Here is an 18839-nt window from a genome sequence, read left to right as displayed (position 1 = left end):
CCTGACATTTAATCCTAGTATAAATTTCCTGTTTTAGGTCAGTTAGGATCACCACTTTATTTTAAAATGTGAAATGTCGGAATAATTGGAGGGTGAATGATTTATTTCAGCGTTTATTTATTTCATCACATTCCAAGTGGGTCAGAAGTTTACATTAGAGGTCGACTGATTGGCATGGCCGATTAATTAGGGACGATTTCAAGTTTTCATAACAATCGGTAATCTGCAATTTTGGACGCCGATTACATTGCATTCAATGAGGAAACTGCGTGGCAGGCTGACCACCTGTTACACAAGTGCAGCAAGGAGCCAAGGTAAGTTGCTAGCTAGCATTAAACTTATCTTATAAAAAACAATCAATCTTCACCTAATCACTAGTTAACTACACATGGTTGATGATATTACTAGGTTAACTAGCTTGTCCTGCGTTGCATATAATCAATGTGGTGCCTGTTAATTTATCATCGAATCACAGCCTACAAAATCTATTTGGCTAAGGTGTATGTAAACTTCTGACTTCAACTGTAGCTCGTCTGGTAGGCTTGTGTCACTGGGCAGCTCACGGCTGTGCTTCCCTTTGTAGTCCGTTTTAGTTTGCAAGCCCTGCCACATCCGACGAGCGTCGGTGTAGTACGATAGATGGGTAAAAATGAAAAGCAATTCATATCCCTTTGAGCATGGTGAAGTTGTTATTACACTTTTGATTCTATATCCATACACCCAGCCACTACAAAGATACATGTGTCCTTCCTAACTCAATTGCCGGAGAGGAAAGAAACCGCTCAGGGATTTCATCATGAGGCCAAGAGCTGAAAATAGTTGTTTTGCAATGATCAACAAACAACTTAACAGAGCTTGAATTATATAAAAAAAAGAATAATGTGCAAATATTGTACAATCCTGGTGGGCAAAGGTCTAAGACAGAAAGACTCCTAGCTGTAATCACTGCCAATGGTGATTCTAACATGTATTGAGATATTTCTGTATTTCAATTAGTCATAATGGGCTATTGTGTGTAGATGGGTGAGAGAAAAAAAATCTGGTTAATCAATTTTGATTTCAGACTGTAACACAACAAAATGTGTAATATGTCAAGAGGTAGGAATGCTTTCTGAAGGCACTGTATGCAGACACTTGTATGTGCTGCGCAGGTCGGCTCAATCAGAAATGACTAAAATGTCAAGCACGCTATATTGAATCCGTCCCCAAGTATGTGTTGTAGCTCTCAACAGACATTCTTCATCTTATAGATCTGTCAGTCTCAGAGATAGTGCATGACTATCTGTCAAATACTCATCTCATGCTATAGTAGTTGTCTGCTGCGCTCTAATTGCCCAGCACCAGCAGAGTCCATTATATTCTTGATTCATGTTAATGTGTGTGTGTGTGTGTGTGTGTGTGTGTGTGTGTGTGCGTGCGTACGTACGTACGTACGTGTGTTGGTGTCTGTCTGTGTGTGCATATGTGTGTGTGTGTGTGTGTTGCATGAATTAATCACAGCTTTAATTTATGCTGTCAGGCCTTAAATAGCACGATTTAGAGCCTTAATGATGATTATGTTTTGTAGATGATGTGGTTTTAGATAATGATACTATGGATGGAAAAGAGATGACTGATTTGATGTGTAGAAATCAGTGTGTGTGTCGTTAAGACCAGAACACTGACATGCTTGGTGTCAGGTGTGGTGTGAGCAGCAACAGATGGTGCCCCATTCGCTTGAGTGAGAAAGTGTGTGTGACAGAGTGTGTGTCTGTCACAGAAAATATGATTATGAACGTGTGTGTGTGTGTGTGTACATGCTTTAAGGGGCATAAGTGAAAGCACTGCAGTTTGGCTGAGTCTCAGCTGGCCTTGCTTGCATTATTGTTCATAGGCAGAAAGAAGTGGTTGCTCGACTGAACAGAAGGCAACTTTTTTGTTTCTGATGAGGGCACACATCACTCTGTCTCTGCTCTTTCACTGTGGCCATCCTAGACTGTACAGACTTGGACTACATTACATAGAGGGAAAGGAAGTAGTAGAATCGTTTGGCAGCTAAATAGCATATGTACTGTGAATATTTAGCACATGCTTTAAGAAGTTAATAAAATACCAGAAGTAAGGCTAGCAGTCACATAGTGAATATGGAGCAAACCTGCCAGTGAAGATGCAGAGTAGGATGGAGGGACTTCCTGTAAACCAGCAGAATGGGAGAATCCAATGTCTCATTTTCCAGACTCTCACGACCAATCATGTTGGCCAAGCCACGAAAATCTGTTCAAACAGTGAGCGAGAGAGAGAGAGAGAAAGTGACAGAGTGTATTTGTGTTGTGTGTATTGTGTGCGTTTGGGTGTGCATATGCGAGTGAGGGAGTGGAGCATCATAAGACTATGGACATTAGCAATAGCCTCTTCACTATCACCAATACACATGGCAATCATACTGCCATGGTCGATTCTGCCATCCAACTGTGGTCGCTCACTGTGAGTGAATGAGTGTGTGACGCACATTGAGGGTATGACGAAGGCTGAGCTGTTGTATTTGAAGGAGCTTTACTCTTTGTGGGCTATGCCAAGCTGAAGGTCATATTCTGTCTTTCATGAACTGGCTGTATGCCCCCTCCTTCCCAAGTCATCTTTTGAGAACTTGTTCACCCAGACAAAAGACAGCTGCAGAAGCCTGGCGAAGCAAAGAACACAAAGACAGAACCTTTCTCCAAGGGAGAAAATGGCGCAAACCTCATCCGTCCTTGAAATGTTTGAATCCCAATCCTGGTAGATGCAGAGTGTTTGCTTTTTGCACTAGTACTGTATTCCAATCTGGTAATGGGTGTCCGTTACAGAAGTCTGAATTAGTCTCATGATAATAGCATTGGTTGGCAGTGTGTCACCTGACCGCATGATGTTCTAACGTGTCAGCAGAGAAGCTCCTGAGCACACCTTCACCAGACCTGATGACATCGCTTCTCCACTCTGTGAGTAAAGGGTTAAGCACACCAACCTCTCGTCAGGGCAGTGTGTGTGTTTGTGTGAGTGAACAAGAGAGAGAGAGAGGGACATTGGATAAGAGAATAGACTAAACGGTGGCTGTTTATTCTCTAGGCTGTCATACAGTGTATGATGCTGGGTCTATTTTTAGCCCTGAGATTTGATCCCGGTTGTAGCTGTGAAGAAAGATTGCTGAGAAAGAGGATATGACGTCAGCATATGCTCCACATCCTCTTCTCACTGTCAGTCAGACTTCCTGTTGTCATGACAGATGTGCTAACTGGCCTGCATTCAATATCACTGATAAGCTGTGTAAACATTTTAGAATAGCAATGGTTCCGAACTGAGTAAAGGGTTGCACAATCCAACAGTATAGTGACAAGGAAGATGTTTTGTAATTGATGCATGGTTGTCAGCTCCGTCGCTGATTGCTAATCATTGTTCATCATTGTCCTGCAATATATGCTAAGACTGTTGAAGTACTTGCTGTGCTGGACATAAGGGATGGCGTTTGCTTTGTGGATCTTGTTTGATGTTCTGAGTCTGGAATGGCATGCCAGGATGCTAGTAGGGTTGGCCCTGTATGGTATGGAACGGAACAGGGGGACGTTTTGAAGATTTGTATTGCATTTTTGAATAGTCTAGTGTTAGAGTAGAACAATCAAAGCTTTTGAACACTTGTTGGATAATGGATACAGAGATAGACATGCCTTTTGTGCTGTTTGACAGAGTTGACAGAGGTGCATTCTATAAAGGAAAGGTTTTGATTAGGTTGTTCTTTCACGGATCCCTCCGGAACTTTCATTATGCACACCTGCCCCCTATTCCCAGTGATTAGTAATTGTATAAGTGTGTCTTTGGTTTACCATTGTGCTGTCGATTATTGTTACAATGTCCTTTGGTTCGTGTGAGTTCCTGGTCTATGTGTGGTTTGACTTTCGTGCCATTGTGGATTGCGCAGATGATTACGGGTCTCGTCCATTGTGTTAATCATTGTGCGCTTGTGTTAATTATTCGAGGTACTCCTCGCTCTTTTGTTTGGGTTTTTACCCTGTGTTTTGTATAGTGTTTGTTTGGTTTTCGTCCCCGTGCCTTTACACGTCACGCCGTAATTTGGGTAAGAAATTTAAAAAACTATTACACATTCCTGCGCCTGTCTACCGAATAATTAATACCAACGTGACATGTTCCTTTCCATGGTGTGATGGCTCACACTTTGTGGAAGGGTTTGTTTCGGATGTGGTTAATGTTGAGAAAAGTATGTGTAAAAATAAAATTAAAAAATCTATATATGTACACTACCGTTCAAAAGTTTGGCGTCACTTAGAAATGTCCTTGTTTTTAAAAGAGAATATCATTTTTGTCCATTAAAATAACATCAAATTGATCAGAAATACAGTGTAGACATTGTAAATGACTATTGAAGCTGGAAATTATCAGCAACCATCACTCCTGTGTTCCAATGGCACGTTGTGTTAGGTAATCAAAGTTTATCATTTTAAAAGGATAATTGATCATTAGAAAACCCTTTTGCAATATGTTAGCACAGCTGAAAACTGTTGTTCTGATTACAGAAGCAATAAAACTGGCCTTCTTTAGACTAGTTGAGTATCTGGATCATCAGCATTTGTGGGATCAATTACAGGCTCAAAATGGCCAGAAACAAATAACTTTCTTCTGAAACTCATCAGTCTATTCTTGTTCTGAGAAATGACGGCTATTCCATGCGAGAAATTGCCAAGAAACTGAAGATCTCGTACAACGCTGTGTACTACTCCCTTCACAGAACTGCGCAAACTGGCTCTAACCAGAATAGAAAGAGGAGTTGGAGGCCCGGTGCACAACTGAGCAAGAGAACAAGTACATTAGAGTGTCTAGTTTGAGAAATAGGCACCTCACAAGTCCTCAACTGGCAGCTTCATTAAATAGTACCCGCAAAAATACCAGTCTCAACGTCAACAGTGAAAACACGACTCCGGGATGCTGGCTTTCGAGGCAGAGTTGCAAAGAAAAGCCATATCTCAGACTGGCCAATAAAAATAAAAGATTAAGATGGGCAAAAGAACACAGACACTGGACAGAGGAACTCTGCCTAGAAGGCCAGCATCCCGGAGTCGCCTCTTCACTGTTGACGTTGAGACTGGTGAGTACTATTTAATGAAACTGCCAGTTGAGGACTTCTGAGGCGTCTGTTTCTCAAACCAGACACTCTGGGACGGAATCAATGGAATGATATCAAGCACATCAAACATGTGGTTTCCATGAGTTTGATACCATTCTATTCACTCCATCCCAGTCATTATTATGAGCCGTCCTCCTGTGACCTCTCTCTCAGTACCAGGGCAGGCAATCAGTAGCTAGACCAGGACTGAATAGTGTTCCTCAGTACCTTTCTCCACGTGGAGAGTGTTTCTACAGACAAGAGAAGAGACAGAACATTGGTCTGTTGTGGGTGGATGCCTTCGGTAGGACTAAGGATGAGAGCCTAATTTGCCTCCAGAGAAAACACACACACACACACACAGCGTAGGTGTGTGTGTGTTTGATCTTAGGGTTTTTAAATAGTAGTTTAAGCTCCTAATATCGCTGGTTTCCCTGGTGTGCTCCAATCACTTCTATTTACTCCCATCTCTGGGTCTTCCGGCTGCGAGTGCTAGGAGTTCCCACAAACAACTATAACAGGAAAGTGTGTGTGGGAGTCAAAAAGTGAGTGTGCTGCCACTGTTGGGTATTTTTCTCTCTTTTGGTTGCTAGCAGGCAAGAAGTAGGTTAATAAGGTGGTAAGCCCAGCACAGATATTTGGTAGGAAACTAATTAAGTGTTGACCTGGACTGCTGTTGGATTATGGGATGTTGGAGGATGTGTGAGTGTATGTGAGCGTGTGTGAGCATGTGTATGTGTGTGTGATAGTGATCAGAGGTCCTCTACAGGGGACAGCTCCTAAGCTAGGCCAACAGCTGCTTCCCTGGCTTCTAATTTGCATTTCCACTTTGAAGCCTTTTTCCTATTATGTCTGCTGAGGAATATTTAGCATATTATTAATGGCTTACATGTGCAGCTAACCTACCCACACTGTCATGAACATAGACACGCACACATGCGCATGTACAGTATGCGTGTACAGGCACGCAACGCACACACACAAACTCCCCTAACCATGTCAGCTACAGGCTTGTGACTGATCTTAGTGTACATTGTGTTATGTATCCAAATAGATGCAGTAATATCACTCTGTTTATTTGATTGTGTAAGCAACACTTAGGCGTCGTTCCTGGTGCTTTGAGCTTTGTTCCCCCACTAAAAGCCTAATGCAGAGGTTCAGATTCAGAGCAGACCTTCACTGACACTGTGTCTAATGGCTGTCATAGAGGGACTCAGGAACATAATGAAGACTGTTGAGTTGGTGTGTGTGTGTCTTTACCTTTTTATTTGTGTTTGTAGTGTTTGTGTGTGTGTGTTTACTCTTTGAAGTCTTCATAGAAGCCTGGCGCTGTTGTTCAAAGAGTCGCCTCTTTCTATTCTCCCTTCTTTCCTCCTCTCACAATGAGGCTATGCCTCAAAGGACCCTAACAAAATGGAGGGCCACTCCCCCCTACACACACACACACAGGTGCAGCAGAGCAGAGGAGACAGCTGTGGACTAGCCAGAGGTCTCTGTCCTTGTCTCTGGCTGGACCAATGGGAGGGCAGGAGGAAGCAGGTCAATAGTGGCAGAGAGGGCCAGGAGGATCAGGGTCTCTCTGCTTAGAGGACAGCATAGGGGCAGGATAGCCCTTCAAAACACCTGTCAGTGTTTTCTCTGTACTTAGAATATTAAATAACCACGCATGCACACAACACACACACATCATGTATGACAGATGATGAATGACTGTGGTCACTGGTCAGCTCTTCTTTATTTTCTCTTTCTGAACAGCTGTTCTGCCACATGCTCACTGGAAGTCTGATCCACTGGTCCTGCATGAATAACCAAGATGGCTGAAGGGTCTAAATAGGATACATATGTACTGCCTAATATTTGACCATTGATGGCTAAGTGTTGGGTTTTAAAATACCTTTCTCCACATAGAGAGTCAGTGTGGTGGTATGTGTGTTAATAATCACTGTCAAAGCAGTGTCTTGCCTTTTTCTCTGCCCTTGCCCAATGACATCCACGGAAGGCAACAGGGAAAAATTCATATGTGTCCGACCGTCTACAGTAGTTTCGGTCTTATGTAGCAAATTGTGTTTAAAAAAAAATTACATTGGATAAAAGTAGACTCAAAGCTAGAAAATTGTATATCATACACTGCAGTTGAGGAACAATGGGAAAGTAATTCTGCCTTGAAAGTTGATAAACTTTTAACCCCACTTGGCCTTTGAATCTTTTGGTACACCTACTGGAGAGTTATTCTTTGTCTACACCCTTTCAGCATCGTTCACCCCCTCTAAAGCCTTAGCCACGCCCATCTCTTTAGGGATTCACGTTTGAGGCCATGTGGTAAACACACGCTATATCAAATAAAATCTTAGTTTTGTTGTCACATGCACAGGATACAGAAGGTGTAAACGGTACAGTGAAGTGGTTACTTAGTAGCAATATCAAAAACAGAAAGTGTCCATATAAAAAATATTGTATAACTATTTTATCATTATTATATGATGCTTACCCGGTACACTTGTCTAAATTGATGGGTCATGTGAAGGAAATGCTATAACCACTCCCCAGCCAGCTAAGTGGATGAGTCACTATTGTCTAGACATGTACACATGTTCATGAAATACAATAGATGGCCATAATTACCCCCAGACAAACCTCGCTAATTTGATGGGTCATGTTATAATCCGTCCGAAGTGGAGTCCTTTGTCTAGACATGTTGGGTAGCTAGCTAGTTAAACAATGAACCAGGATAATCTCATAGTACTACAGTAGCAATACAAACATTGTCATAGCTGTAGTATGAATCTGCAGGTAGCTAAAGCTAACAAAATTGGTTCAACGTTAGCTAGCTAACATTAGGCTATAATTAGCAATGCAAATGGATTTCTGATATAAATAATAATACTACACAGATCATGCCCATAATGCTAGTTAGCGAGCCAGCAAGCTAACGTTTGCTAACTAACAGTAGGCTTTAACTTGCAATAAAACTGACTTTCTGACCAAATTAGAAACTTTTATCTGAAAATGTAGCTAGACTCTTACCTGTATACATGGATGAATGCTTCACGTAGTTAAACATTTAACTCAATTTTGTTTAGCTACATCTCGTTTGGCCAGCGTTGTGTCAAGTCATGTTGTTGAGAAAAGTAGCAAAACTTTTGTAGTTCTCGATGGCTAATGTTATAGCTTTCATGGAAAGGACTGTCAACACATACTGAACAGCTCACGTTATAGACAGAAGCACGTTACATGGCAGACCAATCCAAACTCATCTCTCGGCATATCCAACCCATTAATTTTCTCAGCCAATCATGGCTTGTGGGAAGGTTCCACCTTTTTCTGTGGCTAAACCAACCTGGCTCATAATTTAACAATTGTATTCGTATTTATGGATAGAATACAAGTTTATTATTAAGGCACATGAAAGGTCACATATTCCATTTTGATAAAAAATGTTTGTTTATGTTCAAATTATGCTCCTGTGAAGTAGTGCAACATATGCCTAGTTTCCTGAAACGAGTCATATATGTACAGTGCCTTCAGAAAGTATTCATACCCCTTGACTTATTCCACATTTTGTTGTGTTACAGACTGATTCAAAATGTATTAAATATTTTCTCACCTATCTACACACAATACCCCATAATGACAAAGTGAGTACGTGTTTTTAGAAATTTTTGCAAATTGATTGAAAATGAAATTCAGAATGATCTAATTTAATTTAAGTATTCACACCCCTGAGTCAATACATATCAGAATCATCTTCGGCAGTGATTACAGCAGTGAATCTTCCTGTTTAAGTCTCTAAGAGCTATTTACACCTAGATTGTACAACATTTGCACATTATTCTTTAAAAAATTATTCAAACTTTGTCAAGTTGGTTGCTGATCATTGCTAGAAAGCGATTTTCAAGTCTTGCCATAGATTTTCAAGCAGATTTAATTCGAACCTCTAACTAGGCCACTCAGGAACATTCAATGTCATCATGGAAAGCAACTACAGTGTATGTTTGGCCTTGTGTTTTAGGTTATTGTCCTGCTGAAAGGGGAATTTGTCTCCCAGTGTCTGTTAGAAGCAGACTGAACCAGGTTTTCCTCTAGGATTTTGCCTGTGTTTGGCTTTTTTCCATTTCTTTTTATCCTCAAAAACTCCCTAGTCCTTGCCGATGACAATATGAAGAGTGGTACTCAGTGATGTGTTGGATTTGCTCTAAACATAACATTCAGGACAAAAGTTAATTTCCTTGACACATTTTTTGCAGTTTTACTTTTGTGCCTTTTTGCGAAGAGAATGCATGTTTTGGAATATTTTTATTCTGTACAGGCTTCAGTCTTCTCACTGTCATTTAGATTAGTATTGTGGAATAACTACAATGTTGTTGATCTATACTTAGTTTACTCCTATCACAGCAATTAAACTCTAACTGTTTTAAAGTGGAACTGACAGCATTTTTGCAAAATGACATAAAATCTGTTCATATTCCTCCAGGAAGAATATTACACCTTTTTTGTACATTTTCTGACAAGAGAGATGTTCATTATCATGTTTTCATAAATTCATAGTATGTTTGGGAATTACGTACAGTAAGGCATTTGTGAAAATTCTAGATTAATATAGAGTGGGAAAGCGGCCTCGCGTTTGGACAATTAATAGACACTGCTGTAATTAAAACCAAATAAAACATCTGTCCGGTCTGGGACCAGAGTCTACGCAGAGCAGTGCATCATAGCCAATCAGAGGTACAGTAGGCTTATATGCAAATACGTCATTTGCCACACAGGCCTGCCATCATTCACTTTCAACTGGACTGTGTGTTTACAGGCAGTAGTAACAGCGCAACATTAGATCATTAGAACGCATTCATCAAAAGCTGCAAAATACACCTGAATGGATTTCTGCAAATATATAAATACCACGGGAGTCCTTTTACATTTGCAAACTTCACAATCCTATTGATCGAACAACCATGAAAAGGGAGTCTCTCTCCCTCAGTTGCCTATGCACATCAACAACAACAAGATCAACAACTAATGCTAGCCAGAGCGAGATGAGCTAAAATCGAACGAGGGAACAGTAGATTAAGCCTCTCAAACTAGTTTGCCGTTAAAATTGCACTGATAAACAATGGGGAATAGTGGCCTGCTCGTCCTTCTGCACCTTGCCTGCAAATGCATGCTTGTCCCAACCCACGTTTTAACAACTGAATGGGAACTTGCCTGCCTGCCCGCACATTTGATCGATGCCAAATAAATTTGATTGACAACTAAGAGATATGCTAACTGTGGATAAAGTTCAGCATAGCTAGCTAGCAAAGTGATTCACATTTCTTGCTCGCTAACAAAATGAACCTGCAGCATCTCTAGCTGTAGCCAAAGAAAAACAATGAGTAGAAAAAGTCGGTCACTCACCCACTCATCCAATGACATGTCATCCTCCCAGCAGCTAGCTAGCTAACGTTAGGCTCTGTGTTTTTAACTTGCTAAATAAATAGCTACATAAATAGATATGCTAGCCAAGGGGTGTCAAACTCAATTAGCACACGGGCCTTATTGAAAAAAACACAAAGAATTCATGGACCAGCCATAGCCTATTTGTTTTTACAAAAAAACGTGCAACTGCGACCCAAACTGGCCATTGTTTTATTTGAAAAAATATGGCCCTTGATAATGTCCACTTATGTACATACAGTAGGATGCATTTTAAAATATTAAAACAAAAGAGATAAATAATATTTGTCCAGCCTTTGCTGCTATGCTACAGTAGCAGATATGCATAATATGCTGCGACCCAAATCAAAAATGATTTATTAGCTCCAAATAAAAAAACTTAGCTATAGGTTGTTGTAACTTTGAAACTTAAAACATGTTTTTAATTTGCACTGGGAAAGGGGGATACCTAGTCAGTTGTTCAACTGAAATGTGTCTTCCGCATTTATCCCAACCCCTCTGAATCAGAGAGGTGCGGGGGCTGCCTTAATCGATATCCACGTCTTCGGCACCCGGGGAACAGTGGTTTAACTGCTTTGCTCAGGGGCAGAATGACAGACATTTAGTTTATTGGAAGTTGTGGGAATGTACTTTTTTTTTGGTTTCCATTGGTTCTGGGAACGAAGCCATACGTTTCCTGACCGTTAAAACAGAACGTTTTTTTAAATGTTCTAAAAACAGAATTGATAAATTTGACCTTTTCTGGGAACAAATATTTTTCATTTGCTGGGAGGTTCTGAGAATCTTTTACTATGGTTCCCTGAATGTTTTCCTGGGAGGTTTTATTAATGTTCTGAGAACTGAAATTATAGGTTATTTTAAGGTATTTAAATAAATGTTCTGAGAAAATTTCACCGCTAGTTTAGTTTTTATTAACTGTTTTGAACTCCAAGCATAGATTTATTGTGGCACAGCGTCAGTGAGATTCAAAACGAAGATCTTCTGTTTTCTATCCATGGAATTAGTCCACTGCATCACCAGAACGGAAGTAGCATGCCATGTTATTTTTACTCATACAAAGCTGTTCAGTTTAGTCTATTCAAATTGACCTAATGTCAAAGGAAACAAGCAGTCTTTAAGAACCAGGTGTGGCCAATTAGTGGGCGCGGCCAACACACCTGAACACACAACATAGAGAGTTTTGTTGACGCTGAGAACGGAATGTACGTTTTTAAATAGCATTCTTTTGAATGTTACTGTTTTCTTATATTTTTTATGGAATGTCTTCCTAATGTCCTGTGAACATGACTTTAAATAGAACCATGAGGAAACCTGTAGAAAATGTTATGCTCAAGTACTGGAATTCCCACAGAAGATCGTTGTCTCTTAACGTTCTGAGAACATTACTTTAAATTTAACCATGAGGAAACCTGTAGGAAACTTTCATTATGTTGAAGCACTGAAATTCCCACCTAATAAACATATGTTTCATGTTATATGCTAGTTTAGTATCCTGCACCATTCACAGAAGTTTGTGGGAAGGTTGTATGCAAAATAACCAAAGAACAACCTTGCTCTCACCAAGCTCTAAGAAACATTGTTCTCAGAACGTTATGTGCTAACTGGGGTGTGTGTGTTGTCCTCAGTGTATCAAACATAAATAATTAAGAGGGCATTATAAGCAAATCAAACCAGCAGATCCAGTCCTCTCAGATTAAGCGATGCTTCCTTATTACAGCACACTTGAATTATGGGGTTGTTTTCCACCTAATGACTGTAATTAGTACAGTGACTCACTACTATGGCCACACGTACGAACACACACACTGCTCTGGATATACTGTGAAAATCAAGACAGACACACGACAATACTCTTAAATATGTTTATTTTATTCCATTCCATTCTGGTTTTATTGTCAGGATGTTGTGCTTGTCCCTTGTCATATAGATTATTGATCATATTTATTGATGTTGTTTGCAGCTCTCATATCTGCTGGCTGCTGCACCAACACCTGTAGGAGTGTGAAGATTTGGGACAGGTGAGACATACAATACCAGTCAAAGTTTGGACACACCTACTAATTTTCTTTTTTTGGACTATTTTCTACATTGTAGAATAATAGTGAAGACTTCAAAACTATGAAATAACACATATGGAATCATGTAGTAGTAACCAAAAAAGTGTTAAACAAATCAAAATATTCTTCAAAGTAGCCACCCCTTTCCTTGATGACAGCTTTGCACACTCTTGGCATTCTCTCAACCAGCTTCACCTGGAATCCTTTTCCAACACTCTTGAAGGACTTCACACATATGCTGAGTACTTGTTGGCTGCTTTTCCTTCACTCTGCGGTCCAACTCATCCCAAACCATCTCAATTGGGTTGAGGTCGGGTGATTGTGGAGGCCAGGTCATCTGATACATCTCCTTCTTGGTAAAATAGCCCTTACACAGCCTGGGAATGTGTTGGTCATTGTCCTGTTGAAAAACAAATTATAGTCCCACTATGCCCAAACCAGATGGAATGGCGTATCGCTGCAGAATGCTGTGGTAGCCATGCTGGTTAAGTGTGCATTGAATTCTAAATAAATCACTGTCAGTGTCACCAGCAAAGCACCCCCGCATCATCACATCATCACACCTCCTCCATGCTTCACGGTGTTAACCACACATGCGGAGATCATCCATTCACCTACTCTGCATCTCACAAAGACATGGCGGTTGGAACCAAAAATCTCAAATTTGGACTCATCAGACCAAAGGACAGATTTCCACCTGTCTAATGCCCATTGCTTGTCTTTCTTGGCCCAAGCAAGTCTCTACTTATTTATGTCCTTTAGTAGTGGTTTCTTTGCAGCAATTTGACCATGAAGGCTTGATTCACACAGTCTCCTCTGAACAGTTGATGTTGAGATATGTCTGTTACTTGAACTCTGTGAAGCATTTATTTGGGCTGCAATCTAAGGTGCAGTTAAGTCTAATGAACTTATCCTCTGCAGAAGAGGTAACTCTCGGGTCTTCCTTTCCTGTGGTGGTCCTCATGAGAGCCAGTTTCATCATAACGCTTGATGGTTTTTGCGACTGTACTTGAAGAAACTTTCAAAGTTAATCCAGATTGACTGACCTTCATGTCTTAAAGTCATGATGGACTGCCGTTTCTCTTTGCTTATTTGAGTTGTTCTTGCCATTATATGAACCAGGTCTTTTACAAAATAGGGCTATCTTCTGTATACCAACCCTACCTTGTCACAACCCAACTGATTGGCTCAAACACATTAAGGAAAGAAATTCCACAAGTTAACTTTTAACAAGACACACCTGTTAATTGAAATGCATTCCAGGAGACTAGCTGGTTGAGAGAATGCCAAGAGTGTGCAAAGCTGTCATCAAGGCAAATGGTGGTTACTTTGAAGAATCTAAAATATATTTTGATTTGTTTAACACTTTTTTGGTTACTACATTATTCCATGAGTGTTATTTCATATTTTTTTATGCCTTTACTATGTAGAAAATGTAGAAAATAGTACAAAATTAAGAAACCCTAGAATGAGTATGTGTGTCTACACTTTTGACTGGTACTGCACATACAAAGGCATGCACACACACAAAAACAAACACACATACAGTGCATTCAGAAAGTATTCAGATCATTTCCCATATTTTGTTACGTTACAGCCTTAATCTAAAATGTATTGAATAGTTTTCCCCCCTCATCAATCTACACACATAATGACAAAGCAAAACAGGTTTTTAGAAATGTTTGCAAATAAAAACCAGAAATATCACATTTACATAGGTATTCAGATCTTGTACTCAGTACTTTGTTGAAGCCCCTTTGGCAGCAATTATAGCCTCAAGTCTTCTTGGGTATGACGCTACAAGCTAGGCACTGTATTTGGGGAGTTTCTCCCATTATTCTCTGCAGATCTTCTCAAGCTCTGTCAGGTTGGATGAGGAGCTTCACTGCACAGCTATTTTCAGGTCTCTTCAGAGATGTTCAATCGGGTTCATGTCTGAGCTCTGGCTGGGCCACTCAAGGACATTCAGAGACTTGTTCCAAAGCCACTCCTGCATTGTCTTGGCTGTGTGCTTAGGGTCGTTGTCCTGTTGGAAGGTGAACCTTCGCCCCAGTCTGAGGTCCTGAGCAGGTTTTCATCAGGGATTTTTATTTTATTTTACCAGGCAAGTCAGTTCAGAACAAATTCTTATTTACAATGACAGCCTAGGAACAGTGCGTTAACGGCCTTGTTCAGGGGCAGAACAACATATTTTTAAATTGTCAGCACGGGGATTGTCAGCACGGGGATTCAATCCACCAACCTTTCAGTTACTGGCCCAATGCTCTAACCACTAGGCTACCTGCCACCCCAAAGGATCTCTCTTTACTTTGCTCCATTCATCTTTCCCTGGATCCTGACTAGTCTTCCAGTCCCTGCCGCTGAAAAACATCCCCACAGCATGATGCTGCCACCACCATGCTTCACCGTAGGGATGGTGCCAGGTTTCCTCCAGACGTGACGCTTAGCATTCAGGCCAAAGAGTTTCTTGGTTTCATCAGACCACAGTCTTTCTCATGGTCTGAAAGTCCTCTAGGTACCTTTTGGCATGGCTTCCATCTGGTCACTCTACTATAACGGTCTGATTGGTGGAGTGCTCTTCCATTTAAGAATAATGGAGGCCACTGTGTTCTTGGGGATTTTCAATGCTGCAGAAATGTGTTGTTACCCTTCCCCAGAGCTGTGCCTCGGCACAATCCTGTCTCAGAGCTCTACAGATGATTCCTTTGACCTCGTGGCTTGGCTTTTGCTCTGACATGCGCTATCAACTGTGGGACCTTATAGACAGGTGTGTGCCTTTCCATATCATCTCCAATCAATTGCATTTACCACAGGTGGACGCCAATCAAGTTGTAAACACATCAAGGATGTTCTATGAAAACAGCTCAATTTTGAGTCTCATAGTAGATTCTGAATACTTGTGTAAATACGGTATTTCTGTATTTCAAACATTTTAAAAACCTGTTTTCGCTTTGTCATTATGGGTTATTGTGTGTAGATTGATTAGGAAAATGTTATAATTAATCGATTTTAGAATAAGACTGGAACGAAACAAAATGTGGAAAAAGTGAAGGGGTCTGAATACTTTCTGAATGCTCTGTATGTTGCTCTAAGAGTTGTGTAAAGTTGGTAGAATCTTAATGAAAATGATTCACAGCTGTAATGGCTGCCAAAGGTGCTTCCACCAAGTATTAGCTCAGGCGGGTGGAGACTTGTCCAATTATGATATTTCAGTTGTATTATTTTTTTCTTAATTTGGAAAATGTTTTATAGCTTTCTTTAACTTTGAAAAGTTGGAGTAGGTTGTGTAGCTATGTCGGGAAAAAATCTAATATAATCCCTTTTTAGATTTAAGTTTAACGCAGCAAAATGTGAAGAAAGTTCAACGGGGTGTAGACTTTCTATAGGCACTGTAGCTAGTTGTTGATGAAATCTGTCGTTCTGCCCCTGAACAGGCAGTTAACCCACTGTTCCTAGGCCGTCATTGAAAATAAGAATTTGTTCTTAACTGACTTGCCTGGTTAAATAAAGGTAAAAAATAAATAAAAATAAAATGTTGTCCAATCAAGGTAACAAAGAGGCTCAATGTGGAGTGAGAGTTCACTAATGCAATGCAGGATGGAATAAAATTATGGAATTGGAAGTTCTCAATGAGAAGGAGTAAGCTACAACGAGCAACCAACAGGTAAGCTGTTGTTTTATCTGAATGGGGTTGGGGAAAAAGCGCAGCATGTAGCCTGAATTAGCCTAGCTAGCTATAGCAGCAGTGCTCAGGTTAAGAAACGTAAGTAAAAAAAATTACATATATTTGCAATATCCGGATATCTGACAGAAATTTCTATTCAAATAGTGAAATGATTTAAAACCCCCATCCCTAACGCACACACACACACACACACACACACACACACACACACACACGGCAACTTGCACGAAACATGCATATACACAGTAATGGTAATACCCATTTTCCCCTCTTGTCTTTCAGCTTTGATGCCTCCTGACCCCGACAAGCCTCCATAATACATGCTGCAGTGACCAGAGCCCCTAAAGAGAGAGAGAGGGGGAGAGACAGAGAAACACTAGAGAGAGAGAGGTGCAGTAGAGAAAGAGAAAAAAAGAGAGAAAGACCAAAATAAAGATTGAAAGACAGTGTCTTGGTGAGGGCGACTCCCACTTCAGCCATGCTCTTTCTTAATGTCAGATAGAGGAAACACGGTAGTGTGATTGCCAAATTAATATTACTGTCAGTGAATTTTCTGTTGCCAACAAAATAGTCCTACCTCCTTTTTAAAAAAGCCTATGAAACAGAAAGGAACAAGACTTGTAGGCCATAGGCCCTTTACAGACCAACACATGCTCTCCATAATGCATTACAGTACTGTGTTCCCCTTTCAGCTTTGTGTGAAGTTCCAACCAGTGTTACAGTATAGTACATAAACCTTGTGTCAAAGTTCAACTGAGAAGATTGCATTATATTGGCCCCTTATTATACATCTACAAATGTAAACACCAGCTAATATGACAATGGTTGTGGCGAGAACCTAACAAAATCCTAATCTCAATTCATGTGATTTGTGAGGGGTCACTTACACACACACACACACACACACACATTATTACTAACAGACTGTACTGTGTAACCTCTAATCCCTGTGACTTTTAGATTTTTGGTGACAGAACTAAGATAAGTCAAAAGTAGTGTATATCTGCTTAGTTTTCTATATATAACAATTATAGTATTATTTTTGACCTACTGGTCTTATAATATCTATAAATATCATATCAAGAGATGTATGTCTAATATAATAAAGTGTCTTTATGTAAAATGCCTAATCCAGAGAGACTTGTCTTTTGTTTGGCCACACACACACACCATACACTGACGATAGGTGTGTTTTTGTTTAGGAGTGCATGGATTCATGTTAAGGTTGAAGAAAATGACTATTTCACCCCAGCAGAAGGAGTGGCAACAGGTATTCAGCAATTATGCGCTTAACTCGTCGATCCAGGCACAACACAGATAGAAGCTTATGATGATCAAGCTCACCATTCCGCTTGACCGAAGAGACCTCCATGATATTCACAGGCTTATCTGATCAATATCTCTCTATAGTCAGCTTGTGTGTGTGTGTGTTTTCGTAACAGTATACTATACAGTAAACATATAGATTTTCCTCTGGGTTGCTGCCATGGGAAATGGTCTAACATTATTTATTTACTCAAATGGCATCAGATCAAAGCAATTCTAATGAGAACCACCCTCGAACACGCACTCCCATTTAGAAACACATATACATCTCTACACTTTCCCAACCAACATACATGCGCAAAGGAAGCATACACACTAAGGGAAAATGTTTTATTTTCATTGTACACAATTATCTTACAAACACACACCTGTGTGTGGGGTAGGCGAGGGGAGTGGTGTGCTGATTAACATTAACTCTGTCAGCGGGGCGGAACTGCAAACCTACTCCTGTGATTGTCTCAGTTCCCACTGCAATGCACCAGTAGTGGGTCCTACTAGGGTTGCCCTCACTACTGCCTGCAAGCTGTGTCTCTGTGTCAGCCTACCTGACTACTTAACACACTGTCTGTCTATCTGCCTGTACTTACTTTGACATGTAATGTCAATGTAGGCTGGGAGGGCTGAAGAGGATGGCATAGATTTCATAACTGCAGTATTGTTCAAATAAAATAACACGATTTGTAGGAACTGGGATTGTCTAATTAGCAACATGCCTTCGCTAGCACTTTGATACCTGGTGTGTGTGTGACTTTCTGTGTGTGTCTGTTTCTGCACGTGTGTGTGTGTGTGTGTGTGTGTGTGTGTGTCTGCATGCATGCATGCATGCATGGAGATCCCTGGGGATTTCTCATTATAGAAGAACTGCGTTGTTTTTTCAAGTCCTAAACATCCTACATTTGATCCAGGATAACAGTCGCACACTAATGTCAGATCCTAGGGATTTGGGAATCACATTGCAAAGTCCTGGATTTGCAATGGATTGTAACCCCCTTCATTGTTATTCCCTGTTCCCTGTAGGGAACTGTCTGTGTATAAATCAGTAGTTCTCACTAGGGATTGAGTAAAGCAGCTTTTCCTTTGCCTCTATTTTCTCTCTCCGTCAGTTATGTGACTCACTAAACCTGGAAGTCTACCTGGGGTGCGTTCAACGTTTGCTACATTGCATGGCTGTTTGTACTGAAACCATATTTTCTCAAAACGGTCTTCAACAGCA

The 18839-nt window shown here is 40.5% G+C and overlaps 1 protein-coding gene across 1 annotated transcript in view; it reads left to right on the top strand.

Moving 5' to 3' along the window:
* The window catches only part of ccdc85a (coiled-coil domain containing 85A), a 40698-nt gene extending 23268 nt beyond the window's left edge, over positions 1–17430 (top strand). Inside the window, exons 3-4 of the mRNA XM_029671929.2 lie at positions 12519–12576; positions 16583–17430. Of these exons, the coding sequence (XP_029527789.2) occupies positions 12519–12576; positions 16583–16598 (74 nt within the window). The 3' untranslated portion in view covers positions 16599–17430. The remainder of the gene's footprint in view (positions 1–12518; positions 12577–16582) is intronic.
* The last annotated feature ends 1409 nt before the right edge of the window (positions 17431–18839 follow it).

Source organism: Oncorhynchus nerka, linkage group LG10, assembly GCF_034236695.1.
Source record: "Oncorhynchus nerka isolate Pitt River linkage group LG10, Oner_Uvic_2.0, whole genome shotgun sequence".
NCBI classification, from domain to species: domain Eukaryota; kingdom Metazoa; phylum Chordata; class Actinopteri; order Salmoniformes; family Salmonidae; genus Oncorhynchus; species Oncorhynchus nerka.
This window is presented reverse-complemented; position numbering and strand designations above follow the sequence as displayed.